This window comes from Coturnix japonica, chromosome 4 (genome assembly GCF_001577835.2).
Source record: "Coturnix japonica isolate 7356 chromosome 4, Coturnix japonica 2.1, whole genome shotgun sequence".
Lineage (NCBI taxonomy): Eukaryota > Metazoa > Chordata > Aves > Galliformes > Phasianidae > Coturnix > Coturnix japonica.
Genome location: NC_029519.1, coordinates 47,995,855 through 48,018,409, shown reverse-complemented (window position 1 = coordinate 48,018,409; position 22,555 = coordinate 47,995,855). Strand labels below are relative to the sequence as shown.

Below are 22,555 nucleotides of genomic sequence, written 5' to 3'. Positions count from 1 at the left end.
TGCTTACCAAATTCTATTCTCAACTACAGGATTTTTCTGCTTACAGAAAACAGTTGCACTTATTTTTGCAATTGTAATGTTACTTACAAAAACACACGTCTTCTCCTTCTTATCTGAGTTTATTTGGAAGAGTTGCATGTGAAGCTGGTTTCTGTTTCTCTTTGTAAATGATTAGCCTATCAAGAAGTGAGTAATTAACAGCTTTGGAAATAAGTGACAAGGATTTGAAGATGGCACTACCAGTCCTTCCTGCTCAAATGTGTAGAAGGGACCTTGTCAGGAATCTGAAAAAAACAAGTAAAAAGATACCTAGATGTTGGGTTTGGGAGATAGTGTGGCTCTGTGTGCCCCGTTTTTTGGACCTTATCTCACCTCAGCCTCCCATTATTTTATTAACATCACTTTCAAAATTGAGCCACCCTGCAGCCATCATCATCTTTGACCTCACATAATTGACTGCATCATACGAGTAGATTAGCACAAAACAAAAGAGAGACAGGAAAGGGGAAATGGCCAGAAACTGGAGCATAGGAAGTTCCATACAAATGTGTGCAGGAATTTCTTTACAGTGAGGATGATGGAGCACTGGAACAGGCTGCCCAGCGGGGTTGTGGAGTCTCCTTCTCTGGAGATATTCAAGACCTGCCTGGACGCCTACCTGTGTGACCTGGTGTAGGGAACCTGCTTTGGCAGGGGGGTTGGACTCGATGATCTCTGGAGGTCCCTTCCAACCCCAACCATTCTGTGATCCTGTGCAAGGCTTGATGAAGTGTGTGTGTGGTGCCCTGCAGCATGGCCCTGAGCTGTGGCACTTGAGTGGCAATATCCAGCCCAGCCTTGCCTTGCCTTTTTCCTTGGGCTTATCCCATAGGGTTTTTGCTTCAGGGAAGTAAGGGCTATGCTTCTTTACAGAGGATGCACTCTATCCTATGTGGAACTAAAGTATTACAGCAAATCCGCCCTCTTTCCAAATGACGCTGCTAAACGTATGCTCACGTTTTTACTTGTGAACTTTGCATAGTAGCAGACTGTGAGATTTGTATGTGTACATACAGCATGCACTTCCATGCACACACATCAAACACTGGAAGATTAAATGCACATGAAACTGTTATGGTTGTGCCCAGAATCTTGAGCAATTGGTCACATTCAGATCATGTTTTGGAGTGTCTTCCCAGGTCATTTGTCTTGCACCAACTGTATCTCTACATCTTTTCCTCATGGGCCCTATCTTTTTCCAGCAGTAGAAATGTACAAGCTGTAAAGCCCTTGATGTTCTGAGCCAACATTAACCTGGTAGGCAGCTGTCCATCTGCCTTCCTTGTGTGCTTTGGACAGGCAGTTTCCTGTAAAATTATTTCTGGGATCGCTTTCCAACACCAAAAGGCAGTTGGAATAAGGAATCCATCCTAGTGTAAACTGTCTCCATAAGGTCAATGCACTTACCTCAGAGCAAAGATCTAATTCTCAACTCCGTGCTCCTCTTGTCTCAAAGCAAGACTGAGATTCCAGTTTTCTGATGCTCCAAGGGAGGGCTACCAGCATCCCACAATGGAGCCACAACAATGTGGCTCTGTCATTCTGCTTTAAGTGGTTCCACTTGGTACCAGTATTTCTAAAGAGAGAAAATGAGCCTGCAGAGTAGTGGTTGGAGAGGCTCAGGAGGTCTGTGAAAGGCAAACTTGGCTCTCTGCTCCCCTGAGAGCATGCCTAGAACTACCGAGTGGGAGTTTGAGAAAGTGTGGTTTGGGGGCTTAGTTTTGAACAGCCAGCTAATTAATGAGAATATTTTGTGCTGGAGTTCCATGAAAAGTGCTGTGTTCAAAAGAAACAAGCAAACAAAAATTGTATCCAACTGTGTATTTCAAGCCCCAGCTGCTATTTGTTAGCCTACTTTCGAGTATCATTAAAAGCCACAGAGAAATTAGCATCGCCTGCACATTAGTAACTGGATGCCCTCTAGCGAGGCTGTCAGACTCTTAGATCTACCCGTTCTTTGCTGCCTTAGAGAGAAGTGAAAAGACTCAGACATCTTAATGTAGAGATGGAGGAGTGCACATCCTGTAGTTGAGCAGTGTGTGGAATGCCCACTGAAATCAGAACTCCACTTTGAGCTGAAGTAAAAGGGAGACTGTTGTTTTGTGTTTGCTGGAGCTGCTCAGCCAGGTGTGCACCCAGACCCTCTGGGACCGAGCATAGCATGTGTTAGTTTTTGACTGGTCACTCACAAGTGTGCTATTTACAGGTGTAATGCAAAAGGAAATAATCTCTGCAGAGTTATTCTAGTAGGAATTCTTTCCTTAAATGCTGAGGACCATCTCAGTCTGCAGGCTGGGCAGGTTGGTTGTTCCCCTGCAGCAGGAGGCACAAATGTTGTGTCCTGCTATTCCTGTATATGTCTGGGGAGCACCCAACCTCGTTATTTACTCTCTGTGTCTGAGTGCTGTAATGCATCAGGCAGCTGTGTTTGATTTCTGTTAGCATATGTAACTAAGCTTGGAATGAGAACTTGTCTTAGAGCACCTTAGGAACATTTTTTTCACTTCTGCTTCTCTAAAGCCAACTGAAGATTCCCTTTAGTGTGTGACTGGCAGGACTGCGGGACCGAGAGATAACAACTTCAAGTTGCACAGGGAAGGCAGCAGTAAGGATTAGTCTAAAATTGCCATCCAAATGGCATATTTTGGAATTTAACTTCTAAGTAACATTATTTTTGTTATTATTATTTATTTTGAACTGCTTGCTATCTATTAAAATCCCTGGGCATTTTCATATAAAAGCAATTTTCATTGGATGTAATTTGTAACATGATTTCCCAAGCAACACTTTGATATTTAGGTGCTTGCCAAACACAAATTCCAGTTCCACTTTTCCTTTTTGTCCAGTTTCCAACTGAAACCTGAACTGAATATCCAGCTTTGCTAGTGTCGAGGAGGTGGGTTCCAGCTGGAAATATGTGTTGAAGCATCTGAACTGCAGCTGTCCAAGTGGAACTGCGAATGCCAGGTAAGAACCCTGCCTCCCTCTCAGCACGAATAGGTAAAGGGATGCATAGAACGGAGCTCACAGCCATCTGCTTCTGGCTCAGGAATGAAGCTGTCTGCTCTACATAAGGTGCTGGTCTCTGTGCACATGCACTGATGATTTCTCTTGGATTCAGATGCTTTTAGAGATGAGTCCCTTCCCACAAAGAAACATGAATCAGTGCTTTGCCTTCATTTCAGTGCCTTAGTGCTAAGTCTCCAAGAAGTGCCCCAGTTCCCAAGTTAATGTATTTTTGAGTATAGAGTGAAGAGGAGGTGGGGGTGCAAGTCATCTCTCTTATCTAGTGAAACTGTTTTATTTAGGATAAGCCACTAGAGTAGAGTCCGGGAAAAACATCTGCAGAGTACGTTCACAGTTTGCTGAGCTGAATGTTGGCAGCCCAGTAAAAGGATAAATGGCAGCTCAGCACTTGTTCCCCACAAAAACCTAACTCTGAGCTGAGCAGTGGCTTCGGTCAGGCTCATTTTCCCCCACCAGCTATACAAATGTAAACAAGAAATTCTTTAAGGTGTGGAAGGACTCACAGTGACAATGATTCTATGAAAACAATTTGCACAGAACCACAGCACTGCTGTGGGCTGCTGCCAAAGTTGATGATAGTCATCATACGTGGTGTCTGTGGCTGAAGAGAAGGCAAGATATCTCTCACTATAATGCAGACTAAAGCAGCATGAGACACTTGTTCTGTTACGTTAACACTTGCAAGTTCTGTGCTAATTCAGACACAGTCCAACATTCCAGACTTAAGAAATTAATGTGCAAGCCAGAAATGAAATTTCCTCATCAGTAAGTATGACTGTGCGTCTTTTTCCTACCTTCAGAAGTCAAGTAACAGGATTAGAACAGGAAGAGAGATGCGACATGCATCATAGGTAAACAGCAGTCATCAATCTCTTCCTGTGGCAGTATTAAAAGTACAGTCAATCTAATCAGCTCTGGGATTCCCCACCATCAACTAGAACTTGAAAGTTCCCTTTCTGATTATATGTGATTAGCACTAGAAACTTTTAATCAGCATAGCAGAGGAGGGAAAGACTTGCAACTAGGAATTTCTCTCTCTAAAAGAAAAGATAAAGCAAAAGCGTACTTGGTGAACTGTTTTTAATGCTTCAACATTATTCTTGCAAATGTAGTTTTGTCAGCATAAGTCATGAAACACACCATGTCATTAACTCACAAAACAGTTTTATTTCACACTATACAAAGAAAATACACGTTTTAAAATGCTTGCAGTACTGTAGAGTACATCTACTGCCACTGAACATCTAAGTAGTGTACTTCACAGATCTCTGTGGTTGTTATGGCCATGAGCAGATTTAAGCCTGCTGTGTAGGTTAGAGAGGGTCTATTCAGAGAGCAGTTCAGAGTACAAAACGTAGAAGACTGTGAGCCAGCTCCATATTTGCACTCAACGCTAAGGAGAAGTGTCAATAAACACTTCCCCTTTTGGCTGCTGAAAGTAACTCTCCCCCTGGTGGGCCCTTACAGCTCATCGCAGCTGAGGCAGCTGTAATAAGGAGCTCAACAGAGAGATGTGGATTAGGGTATGCAGTTTCCCCAGGCTGAATGTTGTATCACAACACAAGGATAAATCCCCCTTGCAGAAGCAAATAATCAGATTTCAGGCTGTGCGTTGCTTCCGTGTCACAACAGGATGGATGTGTGGCTCTCCAGTAAATTCTGGATTGATAGTATTATATACAAGAAATATTCAAAAAAGTATTTGATAAGAATAAAAAAGGCTCTGATATCTGAAATGAATTTGGATTGCATGGATCTATATATATCTACAGATGTCCAAAGTGAGCTACTTTTTCCACTTCAGATGTAACTCCTCTCTGCTACTTGACCCTAAATAGCAAGAGAGAACTTACTCTACTGTGCCCTAGAGCTGTGCTTCCCTTATGTAATTACAATCATGGCATAGTAACAATTCTGCAAATTCTCTGGAGTAAAGGCAATGGCACAAGATGTTGACTGGTCATACAATAAACTTTGGTAATCCAAGCAGATAAGACTCAAGTAAACCAGTTTTCAGATATTGGATCATGGAATAGTTAAAGGAGAAGCGGTTTATTGGTGGCATGCTGCTCGGAATGAAGAACCAAAAACTAGTTATATGCCTTTGTTTCCCACTAGGTCCAAAATGAACTTGCTGGGAGAATAGAGTGTTTAATACAGAAATAAGTATAAATTGATTTTTGAGTCTTTAATGGAAATAAACAAAAGGACACAAAGATCACCTAAAAGCCTTAAATGGAATAAAAATACTGTGCTTATACTTTGGTTCTTTAAGGTGTTATGAGATGATATCTATTATGTAGCCCTGGGAAGGTGAGAATGGGCTTCTCTCAGAAACAGCAGTACTTTCACAACCCAAGTGAAATGTTTTGAGGCTGTTTGAATTATCTGCTTAAGACACAGCATTCTTTATCCAAAATGGCAATTAGTGAAACCTTCATTTGTGGGCCAGAGGGGAAAGGGACCCTCCCTTGCCAGCTCAGTTCATCCTTCCTTTTCAGTTCTGCCATATTATTTGTATTTCTGCAGTATCTCACTCGAACAGTTTGTTTGGTACCAGAGCCCCCTCCCAGAAACTAACTTTGGTGAAAAAGAAGAATGAGACGAAAGTCTGTCCTTTCAGACTTTCCTTACATAGCATAATATGCAGGAGATACAAACCCATTTTTAAGTCTTTTCCCTGTCGTCTTTTGGAACAGCTGTAAGGCAACAAATCCTAATATAAGCTTGTTTTCTTCATGATTCTCAAAAATTCTTGCTCACTTACTTCTCCATCTCCATCTCGATCAGCTTCATCAATCATTTCCTACAAAACATAGAGTATGGCTGATCAGGCACTGGGCTCAACTCTAAACATACGACCTTCATTTAAAAAAACAACAAATTAGAAGTACTTAATAAGAAAACAGAACCATGTCTTTTATTACACTGCACATTTCTAACCTCTCAGCTCTTTCTGTATTGCATGAATTTCCCACCCTGTCCTTAGGAACTCCAAGGACTGGTTCATTCCTGCTGTCCAGTGGAGGGCCACTAAGATGGTGAAGGGCCTGGAGCATCTCCCCTATGAGGAGAGACTTAGTGAACTGGGTCTGTTTAGCCTTGAGAAAAGACGGCTGAGAGGGGACTTGATCCAGGTTTATAAATACCTGAGGTGTGGGAGCCATAGTGGCAAGGCTGGTCTCTTTTCAGTAGTGTGTGGGGACAGGACTAGGGGTAATGGGATGAAACTTCACCATAGGAAGTTTCGCACAAATGTGCGGAAGAACTTCTTTGGAGCACTGGAACAGGCTCCCAGGGAGGTGGTGGAGTCTCCTTCTCTGGAGATATTTAAGACCGCTGGACGCCTCCCTGTGTGACGTGGTGTAGCGGAGCCTGCTTTGGGCAGGGGGGTTGGACTTGCAATGATCTCCTAAAAGGTCCTTCCAACCCCTACAGTTCTGTGATTCTGTGAAAGCTCTGGCAAATCAGAATTTACCTGAAGCTCTTCATCTGTTAAATTTTCTCCCAGCTCCTTGGCACCCTTTTCAGGTTTTTGAATGAAATCTTTCCTGTCCCATCATCATCAAATAATCTGAAAGCTTTCAAATTTCTTCCTTTGAATCCTTTTCACTCTAGAAGGAAAGTAAAACATGCCTTACTTACAAAACACCTGCTACTGTTATATCCTTGTATACAGGTGTATTTTTAAGAACTCCTACCATTTTTTGTGTCATCATAGGCCAAAAAGTTCTTCGCAAGATGTCCCAATGGTGGCACCGTCCCGTTCTCTAGAAGTGAGGATGAGCGCGTACCGTTCTACTGACTCACGCCCCGCATAGAACACCCCGCCGATCAGCACGCAAGATCTAAGGCGATGGCTTGACGGCGCGATAGGCCCAGCTCAAGTTCGTCGAAGGCAATCTCATAGGAGGCAATGTGAGCACGGTGCCACGCACACCAGGACGCGAACTCGAACTCAAGGCACACACTCTAGTCTAAGAGGTGTTATCAGGAGCAAACGATACCCATGGGTCAGACATATGCGAGGAGATCGACTTGCATGTTATGTAGATACGCCCAGTACTCGAGAGTGGAACGACTGTGCAGAGGCAGAATAATTCAACCGTACGGAAGCTACGTGGATGATATTGGTAGCGCTGTAAGTCGGGCATGGTCTGTGGAGCGCGCGGTGGTCAGCGGAGGCATACTTCCCTTCCCCTTCTTTGTCAATACTCTGCTACTCATTGTCCTTGATTTCTTTCTTTCTTTGGGCTCAAACAAACCTGAGCAAACATCGGGCACCATGTGCCAAAAAAAGACAGTTGTGATTAAGGAGGCAGCCCAGAATTCAAAAGGCAGCCCCACGACTGCACAACTCTCCCTAGTGGCCATGCTTCTTAACGCCGCTCCACCACTTCCTAACCAAGTGGCTCGGGTGCAAAGGAAGCCATCCGATAGTCCATGCCTGAGTGTTTTCACCCACCGCTCCCTTCGCTCACTGTTCCGCCCTCCCACGCCTCGCTCGCTACGGGTTTGATGTGTTTAAAAGTCATAGTATTTTCTCTCTTGGGTCGCATGTGGAGAATGGGTGTATTATAGTGCCTAGAATTCATTTTAACTTTCACTACTGCGAGGAAAAATAATTAACTGAGTAATTTTGCTGGCCGCTGGTGTGGGCCCAAATGGATCAAACATGGCATGTTTCATTTAGAAACTGAAGTTTCAGGAACACACAACTTGAGGAGGATTTGATCTCTTAACATTGATTCCTTCTGCACGATCTGGTGGAAACTGGCAGCAATTTTCATGGTACACATCTTTTCTATTGGAAAGTAGTAAGTCACTAAAAGCATCTACCTGAAGTGTGTTCTCTGACTAACTCAAAATATTCTACTTCATCTTTCAGAGGGGACCACTTTCTATTGTAAAGTATCCATATTTTGGTATCACATAAGTGGTATGCGTTGATGCTAAAAAAAAAAATTCATCCGATTTCAGATCCTTTTAGAGAGAACTATGTGTTTTCATGTATAAACTGTGTTCAGATAACATAGCTGCCTTAATCAAGTGCAGCCAAATAAATCCTGAATTAAGCCACAGTTTGGACAAGCCTGTGACCATCACTCGTGAGAGTGTAATTGTAATGCTGGAAAGCGACGACGTTAATGTGCTTCTATGTGAGGATAGAATGTTAGTAAGATAAAATGTTCAGGCTTGGGGGGAAAAAAAGTCAGGCACTGGCAGGGAAAACATAACAGAAACTTCCCCTTGTACATGTTGCAACACCAGACACCTAGCCGTGAAATTGCATAACTACAAGTGACTCCCACATCTGCCTGTTTAATCTCTTTTTACAATGCAAAGAACACGATAATCCTGGGGTCTACCTAATGTATGCAACAATCGCGTGGCGCTCTTTCATCCGAGATAGATGACAAGGTTTGTGTGTTTACCTCCAGGCTGAAGAAAAGATTATGTATTGTGATATTCGTCCTAAAAGGAAAGAATTCAGTCATGGCAGCAGGTCATTCCTGCTGTTCATAAATAGCCTAGCACCAGTGATTAAAAAAACAGAGCAAGAAGTTAGCGCCCTGTACGGGTAAATCAATCAGAAAATAAAGCAGGCGTGTAACCCGATTGGTGATCCCAGATCTGCTTCTGTCACAGCCAAAGAAGAGAAAAAGAGGTTTTGAACAACCTTAGCAGTCTGGTTGAAATGCATCCTGCTTCCCGATCCATCGGTATCAAACAAATCAAAAGCTTCTCTGATCTCCTGCTTTTGCTCTTCTGTAAGTTCAGGTTTCAAGCCACTTTTCTTTCGCTGGGCTGTAGTCAAGCCAGGTTTTCTATAGTTGGACGCCTTTGGAAAGAGGAGGAGAGAAAAAGATGAGAAACAGCTCAATCAGAACACAAATAGAATTACATTAGAAATAGCAGTAAAGGTGTAGCAAAAGTGAGAGACTGCTTATACGAGTCTTGACTGGAAGGAGGAGACAGATTTAGGCAGTCCTTAAATTTGGTGATGGAATGGGGAAGGTGTCATGAGAGCACATAGCTCTGTTGGACTTCTGAAGGAGTGAGTCACGTCAGAGGAATCACACGGAAATGACGCGGGTGGCAAGGGACCTTCGAAAAGGTATATATAGTAGTGTCCAATACGTCTCCCCTGCCTTGGCAGGGGCCATGAACAACATGACCCTTATAGAACTGGCAGGCTTGCCCGCAGGGCCTGAGCGGACCAAAGCCTGCTGTGACACCACACTCCAAGGAGCGGGGCAATCCTACCACGAACTGCATCCACAACCTCCCTGGGCAGCCTGTTCCAGGGCCTAACCACTCTCCTAGTGAAGAACTTCCCCCTAACATCCAACCTAAACCTTCCCTCTTTCAACTTAAAACCATTTCCCCGTGTCCTGCTATTGTCCAGCCCAGGATCCCATTTGCTTTCCGGGCTGCCAGAGCGCACTGCTGGCTCATGTCGCTCTCCATGTGGTGTCGCTGAGGCCCGGCCATGCCCCGCACCCTGCCGGCTCCCTGGGGCGGAGCGGCGGGGCCGTGCAGAGCCAGCGTGGCCTACGGGCAGTGGAAGCACCCGGCGCTCACTCACCATCTGTCCGCAGCCGCGCCGGGATCACACGGGACGCCGAGACGATCTCCCCACCGCCGCACGCAACGACAGCGAGCCGACCAATCGGAGAGCCGGACGTGCCGGAGGCCCGCCCACCTCCTTCATCGGGACCAATGGAGGCTCGGAGGGCTCGTGACGTCACGAGAGCGCCGCGCTCGCGGCCCAACGGCGGCGGGGCCGGTGTTATGGTAACGGAGCCGAGCCGCCGTTGGGCTTCAGAGCGGAGGGCGGCGGGGGAAGAAGGAGGAGGAGGCTGTAGCAAAGCGCTGAGGAACCTGTGGTTAATCAGCTGAGGAAAGTGTTGGGTCAGCTGTGGGAGCATAGGTGAGAGTAATGTAGCTGTGCTCCCGGGAGGGGTGGAGTTTGACTCCACCTCCTCTGAGACCTCATTTAAGGGCTGACCACCACTAAGGCAGCATCTCTTGGAGATTGCTTCTTGGTGGAGATTGCCTCAGCTATCGGGTCAAGGCATCGACATCGGTGAGTTTTCTTTACTAATAACCTTTGACTATTTATCACCATCTTGGTCAACATCTTTATGTTAACCACCTTTACACACCACCTTTACAGCAGGATAAAGCAATTAACGTGAATATAAGATGAAAGTGAGAGGCACGTTTTTCGACTAAAACTTCAGTGTAAATTTTAGCAAAGTAATTTCTGTTGGCTGCCTTGAGGTTTGGTGGAAGTGCATTGCTTTGATAGAAGGTGCTGCACTGAGTGCTACACAATCCATCTTGTAACCTGGTGCACCTCTCACAGACCCAGAGAATTGCAGGGGTTGGTAGGGACCTCTAGAGATCAGTGAGTCCAACCTCCTGCTAAAGCAGGCTCTCCACAGCCAGTGTGATTGGAAAGTATCCATTTGGGTCCTGAATATCTCCAAAGGAGCCTGGGTGACCTTTCTGGTCAGCCTGTTTTAGTGCTTCATTACTCTGACAGTAACAAACTTTGTCCCACTGTTAGTATGGAACTTCCTGTGTTCCAGCTTCTGCCTGTTTCATATCTGCTGTTTCATACCAGTTTCTATGATCTAATGATCGTTATTCAATTTTAGTGTTGTTTCAAAACAGTTTAGCTGTGATATGAAGCTAAGGTTTCACTTTAGGGGGAAGAAAAATAGAGACTTAAAAAACCTGTTTTCACTGGAAGTAGTGATGTGATTGCGTAGCACGCCTGCTCTGTTGTCACAAGAGACTGCCAAGAAAAATGCCCAGAAAAAAGCCTAAAAGAATTTGGCTGGATATTTTCAGTACTGTATTCCCAGTGCAATTTTAAAGCTGAAAGTAGGGATTACAGGTAACTACAGAACAGTGTAATTTCTTGGTTAACGTTTGTTTTGATACTTCAAGACGTATCTAGCAATTGAAGTTCTGCTGTCAGTTTGGCCTGGAGTACAACATGAGCGCTGTTGCCATATACAGGTTATTTCTTATGGCCAATGCTACATTTTAAATTCCCTCTTTGTTTTCATTTCAGCTGTGTTTGGATGGACTTTCACTGAGTGTAGTAGCAAAGAAGGTTTTGATTTTGGAATAGCTGCAAAGAGGCCTTCAGGGAGATGAAATATTATTTGAATGTGAACGGAAAAGGTGTATGAGTTATGACTTCTTAAGTCTTGGTGTATATAATTTTTTCATTAAAAAAAATAATAATAAAGGAGCTTTAGCTTAATCCATGTGGTCTGCCACAGGACTGTGGTATGGAAAGGATTTAAAGGGAGAGAAAACTTGCTTTTGGCATGTTAAAACTGAGTAGTCAACCAAAACTTGAAAGACTTAAATGGACCGATGGATGTTAAATGAAACGAACAGAATTTGGAATAAAACAAGTTTTTTGCTTTTCCATATTTGAAGGTTAAATTCAGTGGTGTAACCAGTAGTATGTACCAGGCCAATGATTTTATGTGCAATTGTCTATTCAACCCTAGGAATTTTTTGCTCTAATTCCAGATAGCAGGTCACAACAGAACTGAAAGTTCTGTTAGATCTGTACTGCTTCAGCTTTAAGAAACCACTGGAATCAGCAGCATTTTACTACCTGTCACCTAAATAAATCCATGATATTTTAGCAGTTCATCCTTTCAGCAAGTCTGTGCGTTGCTGTCTCATAATAAATGCCCAAGTTAAAGAGTATTTGTAGAATGCTTCACTGAGGAGCTCTGTTCAGTGTGAAACAAAACCCAGGGAGGTGGTAGAGTCACCATCCCTGGTGGTGTTCAAGAGGCATCTGGATGAGGAGATAAGAGATATGGTTTAGTGGCTTGTGGTAGCAATGGTAATGGGAGGACGCTTGGACTAGATGATCTTGTAAGTCCTTTCCAGCCTTGTGATTCTATGATTCTATTCTACGGATCTGTTAATTTAATGTTTTGTGTGATATGTTCTCTGGAGTACTGTGAGGGTGAGACAATAAGTTTGTATTCTGTTCCCAGATGCTGCACACTGGCCATGGCTTTCAGGGCTGTGAATTCAAGAAGACATATTGGACTCCAGCAGCTCTCATCCTTGGCGTGGGCTGGACGAACATTATTGGGACCAATGAAATCCTGTAAATTTGTTGTGGATGAAAGCACCAGCGAAAGCACGTTGATTTGTTCTGCTGTTAGACTGTTGGAAAGTTTGGATTTAACAAGTGCTGCTGGACAGCTTCTTAATGAAACCATTCAGGCCCAAAACAAGGAATTTAGAACTGGGATGAGTACCCTGTTGTTTCTCGTTGGTGCATGGAGCAACGCCATACTGGAATGCCTCCAGCAGAACGTTCCTGTGTCAGCAATAGTATCTGTGATGTCTGAGGGCTTGGACTATTGCTGTGAGAAAGTCCAGTGTCTTCAAATATCAGTACATGATGTAAACAAAGAGCTGTGTTCTAGCAGCGTTAGGCCAGGCACTTCTGAAAGTAAAGCTTCTCAAATTCCATATGACAGTGCTCTAAATCCTCAGATGTTTCTATGTTTTCAGAAAGATATTTCTGCATCAGAAGAACTTGTTCCAAGGAACTCTTGTTTCCCTCAGGAAGCTGATTGTAATTTTAATAAGGGCCTGGTTTGGCCTTTGGCCAGTTTTGGTTCAGTAGCTTCTCTTGTCAGGTCAGTGGATGACAAAAGTACATCTGTGATTTCTGGAAGTGGTATCTTTGCATCCAGCTGTAAACAAAAATTAACTCACAGCAGGTACTTCAGCACTGTAACACAAAGCCATGTTTCTAGTCACCAAGGTGATTCTCAGGTATGCCTTTCAGGACAGTCAGCATATACTTGTGACTGTTACGGTTTAGGACACCTGGCAATGGCTCTGAGCCATGGAAATCAGCCTAGCATGAAACTGCTTCAAAGCATTGTTGCGTATCAGCACGAGAGAGCAGAATGTAGTGGCTCTTCCCAGTTTAGTATTGCAGAAATTACAACATGCTGTTTACCAGGTCTGCCTGAAAGTTACTCCTGTGTTTGCCCAGGTTTTATCACTCCAGTGTCACCAGAACAAGCCACAGTTATCAAATACTTTCAGGACAAATCCCTTTGGATTCTGCTAATGGATGGTGACCTAACTGAACACTATCGTCACTTAGGTTTCGCTAAACCACGGAATGTAAAGACCATATTGGAGTATCCTGGCCTACGGGAAAGTGGATCAGGAGACTCGTGGCTAAGCAATATGTTAGATATTCTAATAAGCTTGGAAGTAAACTTGGTTTTGGTCAAAGGAAATGTGTGTGAAAAATTAATGGAAAGATGCATCGCAAACAATATATTGATAATTAGTTCTGTGACTCAGAATGTGTTGAGTGCCTTTGGGGAGGTAACCGGTGCCCAGCCCATGACATACCTCACTCAGCTGAATGCTTCTTGCCTGGGGAGTGGGGTATGGGTGGAGCTGTGGAAGGGCTGTGATGAGCGTGCAATGGAACTGGGTCAGCTTGTGCCAGTCAGGATAAGCGTGCAAAGAATTCCTCTGCTCACGGCTGTGCTTACCACCACTGTAGCTTCAAAGATGCAGATCACTGAAGACCAGTTTTGGGGCTTTGTGTATCGACTTCATCATGCTTTAAAGGATGGGAAGGTTTTTCTTGGCGGTGGTGCGGTTGAGTTCTTATGTCTTAGCCACAGTCAGATGCTTGCAGAGCAGTCTCTAAAGCTAGCAGATAAAAATGCTGTGAAGGAGTTTCATAGTCCTCAGCTGGCAGCATCTTCATCAGAGTATAAAGCAGTTGTGCTTCAAGCACTAGCCACTGGCTGGAACCAGTATCTTTCCGTGGTCATGTGTAACACTGCAAAAGCAGCATCTGAGTTTGAAGCTCATACCTTAATTGATCATCACCTCCAAAAAGCAGCTAAATGTGGCTCTCCCTCAGCATATGTACTGAAAGAGTTCAGAGGAGGTGATATGTTCAGAGGTTGTTCTACTGCGTTCATTGACCATGAAGAGGGTGTAAAGGTTTATGATAATGTTACAGCCAAGATGGAGGCATGGCGGAGAGCTCTGGACTTGGTGCTGCTAGTGCTTCAAACAGATGCTGAAATTATCATAGGTCCCAGAAGGAATCAGCTATTAAATTCATCAAGTGAGTTCATGTTTTTGTAGGACTTGTAAGCAGGAATCTCCATGTGAAACTGTAACAAGGTAAATCTCATTTCCCACTTCTAGAAACTGGAGTTAAATAAAGCAAAAATCACTCGTGGGCTAATCTCTAACCCCAGCCATGTGTTCCTAACTAATGATATTGTCTGTATGGATAAGCTAATCCAGTCCAGCTGACTTTTCTGGCCTTATTTAGCAGAGCAGATGTGCAATTCTTTTTTTTTTCATTGTAAAGAGGAGCACTGTGAAGTCAAGTTGGAGGAATGTTAGATTCCTTGTATAAACTTATATTCTGAACATGTGCTGTCTGTATGAGGTATTTGCACTCATATACAGTAAAGTACTTCATATCTTTTAAAGAAGGGGCTTTCTAACATAACGTTGGCTCACTTATCTGTGTTAGACCTAAGAGTTACTTAAGATTGTAATTCATAATCATCATTCATGATTTTCAATATCTTGCTCTTAATTTCTGTGCATTCCAAGTTAAGCTCACAATACCTTATGACTGTTGCGTCTCAGACTAAAAGATTGTATTGCTTGATCGTGTTCTTGCATAACTGTATGGGCAATATGTTTTCTATTCTGAAATATATCCCTTTCGAAATTTCTCAGCTTTCTGTATAATTTCAGGTGGAACCCTCCCTTTTAGTATTACAGAGTGGATATAGCTCTACACAGTTTTGTTTCTATAGCAGGTTGGATTTTTAGATTATTTCCTTTAGGTTTTTTCAGGTAACCTTGTGGAGAAGAAAAGTGTAACTATAGCAGCTGTTTGCTGAAAACTGAAAATGAATCTTACCTGCGTGGTTGAGGCACAGCCATGGTACTGTGTCTCAGCACTTAAAAACTGAGAACAGTTCAGAAGTGGCGCTTTGTTGCAAGAAACAGGTTTGTAATATATGTATATATTATAAGGGTATAATAATATAAGGGTATTTTTTCTGAATTTGGTATTTTGACACAGTGATGTGTCTGGTGAAAACGGAATGTAGAGTGAATGGGAATTTCTGTAGGGTGATGGAGCACTGGAACAGGCTGCCCAGGGAGGTGGTGGAGTCTCCTTCTCTGGAGATATTCAAGACCCACCTGGACGCCTACCTGTGTGACCTGACGTAGGGAGCCTGCTTTGGCAGGGGGGTTGGACTCGATGATCTCTAGAGGTCCCTTCCAACCCCTACAATTCTGTGATTCTGTGATTCTATGCTGTACATGTTTTAGCAAATTCTATATGCGGCTCTTGCATAGAGCTGTTTGCTAGAGTGGTTTATGCTAAATGAATGGCTGTTATATTTACTATATAGGGCAAGGAAAGACATAGATAATTAAGTTCATCCTTAAATGTTGTAGGTGCCTATAGATACATTTGTGTATGAAAGTTATGTTGTCTGTTATGTTGGTGTGTTTTCAGATGTTGCACAGTGAGCTCTCATTGCTGAATTGAACATTTATGTTTTCTAATTGAATGTAAATAGGCGGCCTCTAGGAAGGCTAAGGGAGCATATGAATTGCAGTTACTTTTTGTAAATACCATGGAATAACTTCTGTTTGTGGAAAGCTGTGCTCACAGTATTTGGCCGCAACTCATCTGAAAGTGTGTGTATTTTGCTTTTCTTACAAACTCCAGAAATCAGTGAGTTTTTGTATAATCTCATCAGTAATACACAAGTTTGAATGAAAGGTTCTTAGCACCAAACAGATCTATTTTGAAGTTGTGATCATACTGCAATTATATTTTAATTATTAGTCAGCCCTTGTAAGTGCTAGGTCACACATCTCAAGGCATCAGAAAAAACAGTTTGAAAACCAGCACAAGAAAGATGTGGAACTCTTGGAGTGGATCCAGAGGAGAGCCACTAAAATGATCTGAGGGCTCCTATGAAGAAAGCTGGAGGGAACTGGGCTTAACTTGGAGAAGAGAAGGCTCTGGGGAGACCTCATTGTAGTCTTCCAGTACTTGAAGGGAGTGTATAAACAGGAGGGGACGTGGCTGTTTACAAGGGTGGATAGTGATAGGACAAGGTGGAATGGTTTTAAACTGACACAAGGGAGGTTTGGGTTAGATATTAGGAGGAAGTTCTTCACTCAGAGGGTGGTGACGCACTGGAACAGGCTGCCCAAGGAGGCTGTGGATGCCCCATCCCTGGAGGCATTCAAGGCCAGGCTGGATGTGGCTCTGGGCAGCCTGGTCTGGTGGTTGGTAACCCTGTACATAGCAGGAGGTTGAAACTGAATGATCACTGTGGTCCTTTTCAACCCAGGCCATTCTAAGAGAGATCGAAAGGTTAAAGGAGCTAGAAGGTATCAGGGGAAAAAAGAAAGGGAAACCCAATGTATAAATAGAGACAAACTCTGCAGATGTTTGTAGCTCATGTTTGGCTTTACTGTTTTACTTGAGCCTCTTGGACTTAGTGTTGCATAATCCCTGTTTCCAAGAAAAGATCCAATTGCACTTCACTTGAATAATAGAGTTAAGTGGATTATGGAAAAATTTTATACATGAATTGTGTTGAAGTGGTCCAAGTGTCTATTTATAAGGCTGTAAGGCACTGTGAGCTGACGCACCGAGTGTTGAGAAAATCCAATGATGTCATTTTTCCAATCAGGCTATTTAAAAGTACTTAATGTGTATTTAAATTCTGCAAAGCAGAGGTTTTCTGAAAAGCTCTCAGACATCATATTTTGATTCTTTAACAGTTGCTTTTCTACAGGCCAACAAAATGGGAAGTTAAAAAAAGTAGCTGTATGTTGTATAGTGGATTATAGTGGATTACTTAGATTTGTCTCTTTGATTTGCATAGTAGATAAAGGTGTGCTGTCTTCAAGGCGTCCTCCTTCTGCAACGTGAAATCTGATATATGTGTGGATTCCTCAGCAGCAAATGTCTAAAATCTTGCTGCTGCAACATGGAGTTGGTCCCATGCATGTGTCTGGCATGACTTGACCTAGTGTGGGGAATTATGCCAGCAACTGCTGCTGGCAATTTCAGCTTTTCCCTTGGCAGATGTTCCTCAGCCATATACAAAGGTTGTTTGTATAGAGTATGGTGTGATGGAAGAGCTAAGCTTGTACATCTGATGTGCTGGGGATATCAAAAGACAGAAGAGGTTTTAGAGCAGGGATTGTCTGAAGAAGTAGGCAGCCCATGACTCTGCTGGAGCCCTGTCATTGTTGGGCGCCTGGTTCTGCCACTGTGTTGCTTTGGATGCTTTAATTGGAGAGAGTCCAGAAGCCCTCTGAGCTCAGATCCATACAAGTATAGTTAGAGCACTTCGTGTGACACAAATTTAGAATGTAAAAAATCTCAGACTTAATTCTGTCACTTGCTGCCGTGGCTGCTGCATTAACTAGCTAGTTATTGCAACCATGCAGGAGCACAGCATTTTCATTCCAGTGTATTAATCCAGTGTGACTGCATCTGCGCTCCAAGTGGGCTTTCTCTTTGCAGCTTGTTCCAAGTGCCAGTGTCTGCAGCAGTGATTTCTGTGCAGTAGTAGGGAGAGGGAGAAAAGCTGAGGCATGGACAAACCAGAGACTGGTTTTGATTCTAAATGGTGGAGGAATGAAAGAACACTATTCTATCTATTTTGGCTTTCTGTCTGTTTATTCCATTAGTAATACCCATTTCTTTAGAATTTGGAAATACCCACAGTGGTGGTAGTGCTGTTTGTTGCATTATGTTCCTGAAAGCCTCGTTATTTCTGCTGCTGTTTTCATTTTGAAAGTAGCAATTAGCATCTGTGGCTGTGTGTGCAAGCTGTGCAAATGCTGGGCTGTGCATTGCACAGTGCCCAGCAGAGCTGGAACTATGTGATGTGCATTACAGTAAGCCTTGAGAACACAGGACTGGGAATCTCTGGCAAATGCTTGCTGATAGCTCAGGGATGGTAGTAGTGTGTCCTCAGAGGAAACAATGCCTGAGGCACATCTGCACTGCTGCAAGTACTCCCTCCCCAGGCATGCAGTGTGCATTTCAAGACTTAGCAGAGGAACATCAGTGAACTTAAAGTGTCTACAATGTTGAGTACCTTGGTGGCCTCTTAGAAGCTAATTTTTCTTAGAAGGGAGTTTCTGGTTTTTGCTGTTCAAAGACATTGTCAGCATGAACACCAGTCACAGTGAAGCTTCCTGCAGCCTCACTAACTGGTGTGTGATCTTCATGAGCCAAGTGCTGACCACATTGCTCACCATCTCCTTTCTTTAACGCATTTGAGCTCAAGGCACTGAACTCCCAGAGGATGTGATGAGAAACATCCTGAGCAGTGGAGAGGATGTTATGTAATAGCTTGGTGGCTTGGCATGGCTGTGTAGGAATGTGATCAGTTAATTTGTCAGTGCTTTGATCGACAGGCTGAAATCCTGCAGAACGGAGGCAGCAGAGCTCAGAGCAGTTGCTGAAGTGGGGAGCAGATGTGCAGACCTCCGGGCAGATGTAGCTGTGGTAGTTTGTAGCTGGAGGAAGTGACAGTGTCCTCCCTGTCACACACAGTTCAGGGAGCCACAGTGGCAGTTCAGGAAAGAGGTTCTTCCCAGAATGAATGGGAAAAAGTAGTTCTCCAATTTCTCCCTCCACTAAGGGAGGCCCTTGGGGAGTGGCTTTGTATTATGTTTAATCCAGCCCAATGTTAACCAGCCACAAGTTTCTGTGTCACTCAACAAGTGGGACTTGGAATAGACGTCATACAACTGTAGCCACAGTGAGCCAGCTCACTCCACTGGAGGCATAAGAAAACTGCTGTTAGGTTTTCACTGGTGTCCATGATCCCTTCTATAACAAGAAGGTACCTGGGATGTTGTTTTCAATAGAGGCATGTAGCTAGACCAGAGTGGGAGCTGAGGTTGTTCTGCTGTATGGAGACATTGCATCAGTGAGTTTAAGGCTATTGCACTCACAGCTACGCTTTTTGGGAGGATGATTCTTTTAAATGCTTAGTTAAAAGGAAATTGGACTGCTAGCTTTCTGATGTCTATATAAAATATATAATAAGCATGGCATCCTTCAGAGTGGGAAATATACTCAAATAGTTGATAAATATACATCTCTATTTTAAAATGTGTGCTACAAGATTACATGGTGGTTCTATCCTGCTTATGAAATGTAATATTCTGTAAAAAGAGGGCTTCCAAGTAGGGTCAGGTAAGAAACATTGCTAAGGCATTGATTTCCAAGTCTCTAGGGTTACTTTAAAGCTGTTTCAGGGGACACAACAAGGACAGGAGAGGTGTTTGGGAGGAATTCAAGCATGCTTTTCAGCAGGTTGGAAGGGAAAGGCTGCCCCGTGATCATACACAGATGGTGAAAGAGCACATGGGAAGGAGGGGAAGCAAGTAGGGAAAGCCTGTACTTGGTTTTCCTGCCTCACAGAGATTCAAAACAAGAGTAGAAATGTGTTTGGATGGAAAGGAATTCTTTTCTTTGAGACTCAGTCCAAACAATGTTTTTTTATTATTGCAAGATTATAAAAGTTACTGTGCAGTGTTTATTTAGAAATAGTGACCAATTGCAGTTCAAATCAGTATGTTGGAGTTGAGTTACCAGCAGCTTTTGTCTGCTGTGCTGTGGGACCAAATATTTCACCAATGTTGTGGATTTGGAGAGATGACTAAAAATAACACGTAACAGTTGCCTGAACTGATTTATTTCCAAGGTATAATCTGAGTCACTGCTATCACTGTTTAAACTTCAAAAGAAAACATCAGTTTGTTAGTACTGGAGAGCTAAAATAACTCCAGAAGAGCTGTAGAAGATGTATGTATGATACATGTATACCATGCAAATATTATTTTACTGAATAACTCCGTATCTGTATCATGTCACTGATTTCTGACTGTAAGGGAAATTAGACTAGTTCTCTTGTACCAATGTAAGTATGTTAACTAGAGAGATTTAGTTAACTGGGAAACTACTTCTCATGTATCACTGCAGTTTCTCAAGTATACCTTGCACAAGGTAAGGGGTGGTCAGTGTTCAGGGCTAGTCAGAACTCCCCTTCTTGCTGCCCTTTATCTTTTAGTTCATGTAAGCACTGTTTAAGTAGCCATTCCAAGAGCATTATTCAACCTGCTCAAGGATACTTGTTTTCTGGAACCATTTAACTGTGATGGTAAGTTGATGGCTGCCAGAAGCCAGGAAGCTCAGATTCAAATGACTGTAAGAGAATTTGACTGGATACCAAATTTATCTCTGTTTATCTGAAATACTAGGCAATTAATTATAAAAAATTGATCCTGGTTAGGCTATTATTCTAGCCTGTATTGTTAAAGTATTTGACATTTCAAAGCTTTGCTATAAATAAATCCACAGAATTGCCAAGTATCGGATCACTAATTAGAATACATGGAGTTTCTGTGGCTAATGCAAGAATCCTTCTTAAATTTCAGCTCCAGTGATGGATTCCAGGGGCTGTTATCAAACAGAGATTTGAGAGGACCTTCTGCTTTCCAGTTTATTCTCATAACCATTCCTAAGACCAATGAAACTACATAAAAAGAGAGGAGCTTCAAGGCCAGGATGCATGCTCCAAGTAACTTAATGTAAGCCACTTGTTTGTGTATGGGGGCAATAAGTAAGGAAGGATTTTATCGTCTTCCACTACAACTAGGTGGATTAATTTTCTTAAATCCTAAGTAGAAATTAATGTATGTTACTTATAGATATATACACACATTCTTTCTTGACTGGAAGAGAGGAAAGTCATAGTGAGCATATGCAACTGTGTGTAACATTCTATTCTTTCAAATGTTCATGCCCAACTACCTCAGTTAACAATACAAAATAGGACTTGTTATTAATTGGATTTTCCTTTGGAAGGCCAGTTAATCTGTTTTCTTTCTGTTTTATTTGTTGCTATGAGCCTCTACCACCAATTCACTTCTTGTATGAGAATTAACAGATGCTTTTGCTGATGTGCTTGCGTGATGAGATGTTCTCGTGCTGCTGCTATTGTCAGGAGGCTGAAGGGGAAAGGGGAATAATACTTTGGTTGTAAAGTAATACAGGAACCAATCCCTCTCTCATCAGGAACATTGGTAAAGTTTCTGTTGCTTTGGGAATGCTCAGTCCCTAAGAAACAGATAATTTAAAATCATGATTGTCTTTTCCCATTCTTGTGAATGCTGGAAAAGAGCAACTTTTTGATCGGTATTGGAAAGAAGTGTAGAATCAGGGGCTGCATGAACTCTTTCTGTGATGAACCTCTAGTAAGCTCTAATAGCAATAGAAATTGAGTACTTAATGATGACCTGGAGGGAAAAAAAGCTTCAGAGATGCAGTAGGTCAAACCATTCTTTCCGCTGAATAATTTAATGCGGAGTAAGAGCTCAGCATCCTTAGTGGTGAAAGCACTTCTACTGCAGGGTCACTTAGAGAGATCGGCTTTGGAGGCAGTTGTATTCAGCTCTGTCAATCTGTTTCTTATCCCTTAGGCTGCAGACTTCTGTAGAGAAAAAACTTAGTTCTTTTCATATACTGCCTAACAGAATGAGGCCCTGGATAATGAATATAAGCCAGAATTGATATAGTAATTAATGAAGCTTAAATGCCGTTGAAGATCTGTCTTTTTCACCTTGAAAGATATTTTCTTGATGACTTTTCAAACCTGATAAAGCTGATGGAATTTGTCTAAAAGCCTCCTGCACTGTTTGGCCATGCAGAATTCACACAGTTGGTTTCTGTAAGTTTTATATCTAGGACAAAATAATTGTTGGAGGGTAGTAATAAACCCTGACGAGGAACACAGCAGCTCTTTTTTGGGATATAGCATGAAGATTAAACCTCTGTGGTTACTGAGTGCCAAGGAGAGCTACCAGTAGTCATGTAGCATACAGTGCAAACTCGGCTGAGCAGAATGGCTCCTCTACATACAAACTGGCATACTGGCAGGGTGGAATGAATGTCGTCTTTTTAAATCATATGGAAATGAACTGAGACTGCACTGTTTGTGGGTTATTTGGTCCTTTTGGTGTTGGTTTTTTTTTTCCGAGTTTCACTGATTTTTTTTTTTTTTTTTCCAATATCTCCTTGGAAGAATTCCCTGTAATCTGTGATTACTTACTTTACATAAGATCTCTTTATTTGTGGCTTTAATACTGATCTTCGGAGTTGGATCTCTGTTAGTTGTGGTGTGACAAAAGCATAGAAAGCTGCCCTCTGCATGTTTCTGTGCCGCTGATGTGATGCAGTGCAGGGACAGGCATTTCAGATGGCAACGCTTTTAGTATTGCGAGAAGAAAATTAACTGGCTTTAGTTGACTCTTTTGCTTCAGGTTTGAGGAAGATCCTTACCCCCTTCTGTCTGAT

General features: G+C 42.8%; 1 protein-coding gene and 1 pseudogene across 3 annotated transcripts in view; one reads left to right on the top strand and one right to left on the bottom strand.

Moving 5' to 3' along the window:
• Nucleotides 1–14,867, top strand: part of BBS12 (Bardet-Biedl syndrome 12) — a 45,152-nt gene extending 30,285 nt beyond the window's left edge. The window contains exons 1-2 of one of the 2 annotated variants that reach the window (XM_015861922.2): nt 9,831–10,156; nt 12,111–14,867. In XM_015861922.2, coding sequence (XP_015717408.1) covers nt 12,127–14,259 — 2,133 coding nt within the window. In that variant the 5' untranslated portion in view covers nt 9,831–10,156; nt 12,111–12,126 and the 3' untranslated portion in view covers nt 14,260–14,867. Of the gene's footprint in view, nt 1–9,830; nt 10,157–12,110 lie in introns of those variants that run through there. The other variant, XM_032444351.1, reaches the window with a different exon arrangement.
• Nucleotides 5,103–9,779, bottom strand: LOC107313528 (annotated as a pseudogene). Its single transcript, XR_001555033.2, has 5 exons — nt 9,656–9,779; nt 8,747–8,908; nt 6,768–6,836; nt 6,545–6,680; nt 5,103–5,872 (listed from the first exon to the last, which is right to left on the bottom strand). The product of XR_001555033.2 is annotated as a centrin-1-like (transcript).
• Nucleotides 14,868–22,555: the final 7,688 nt, after the last annotated feature.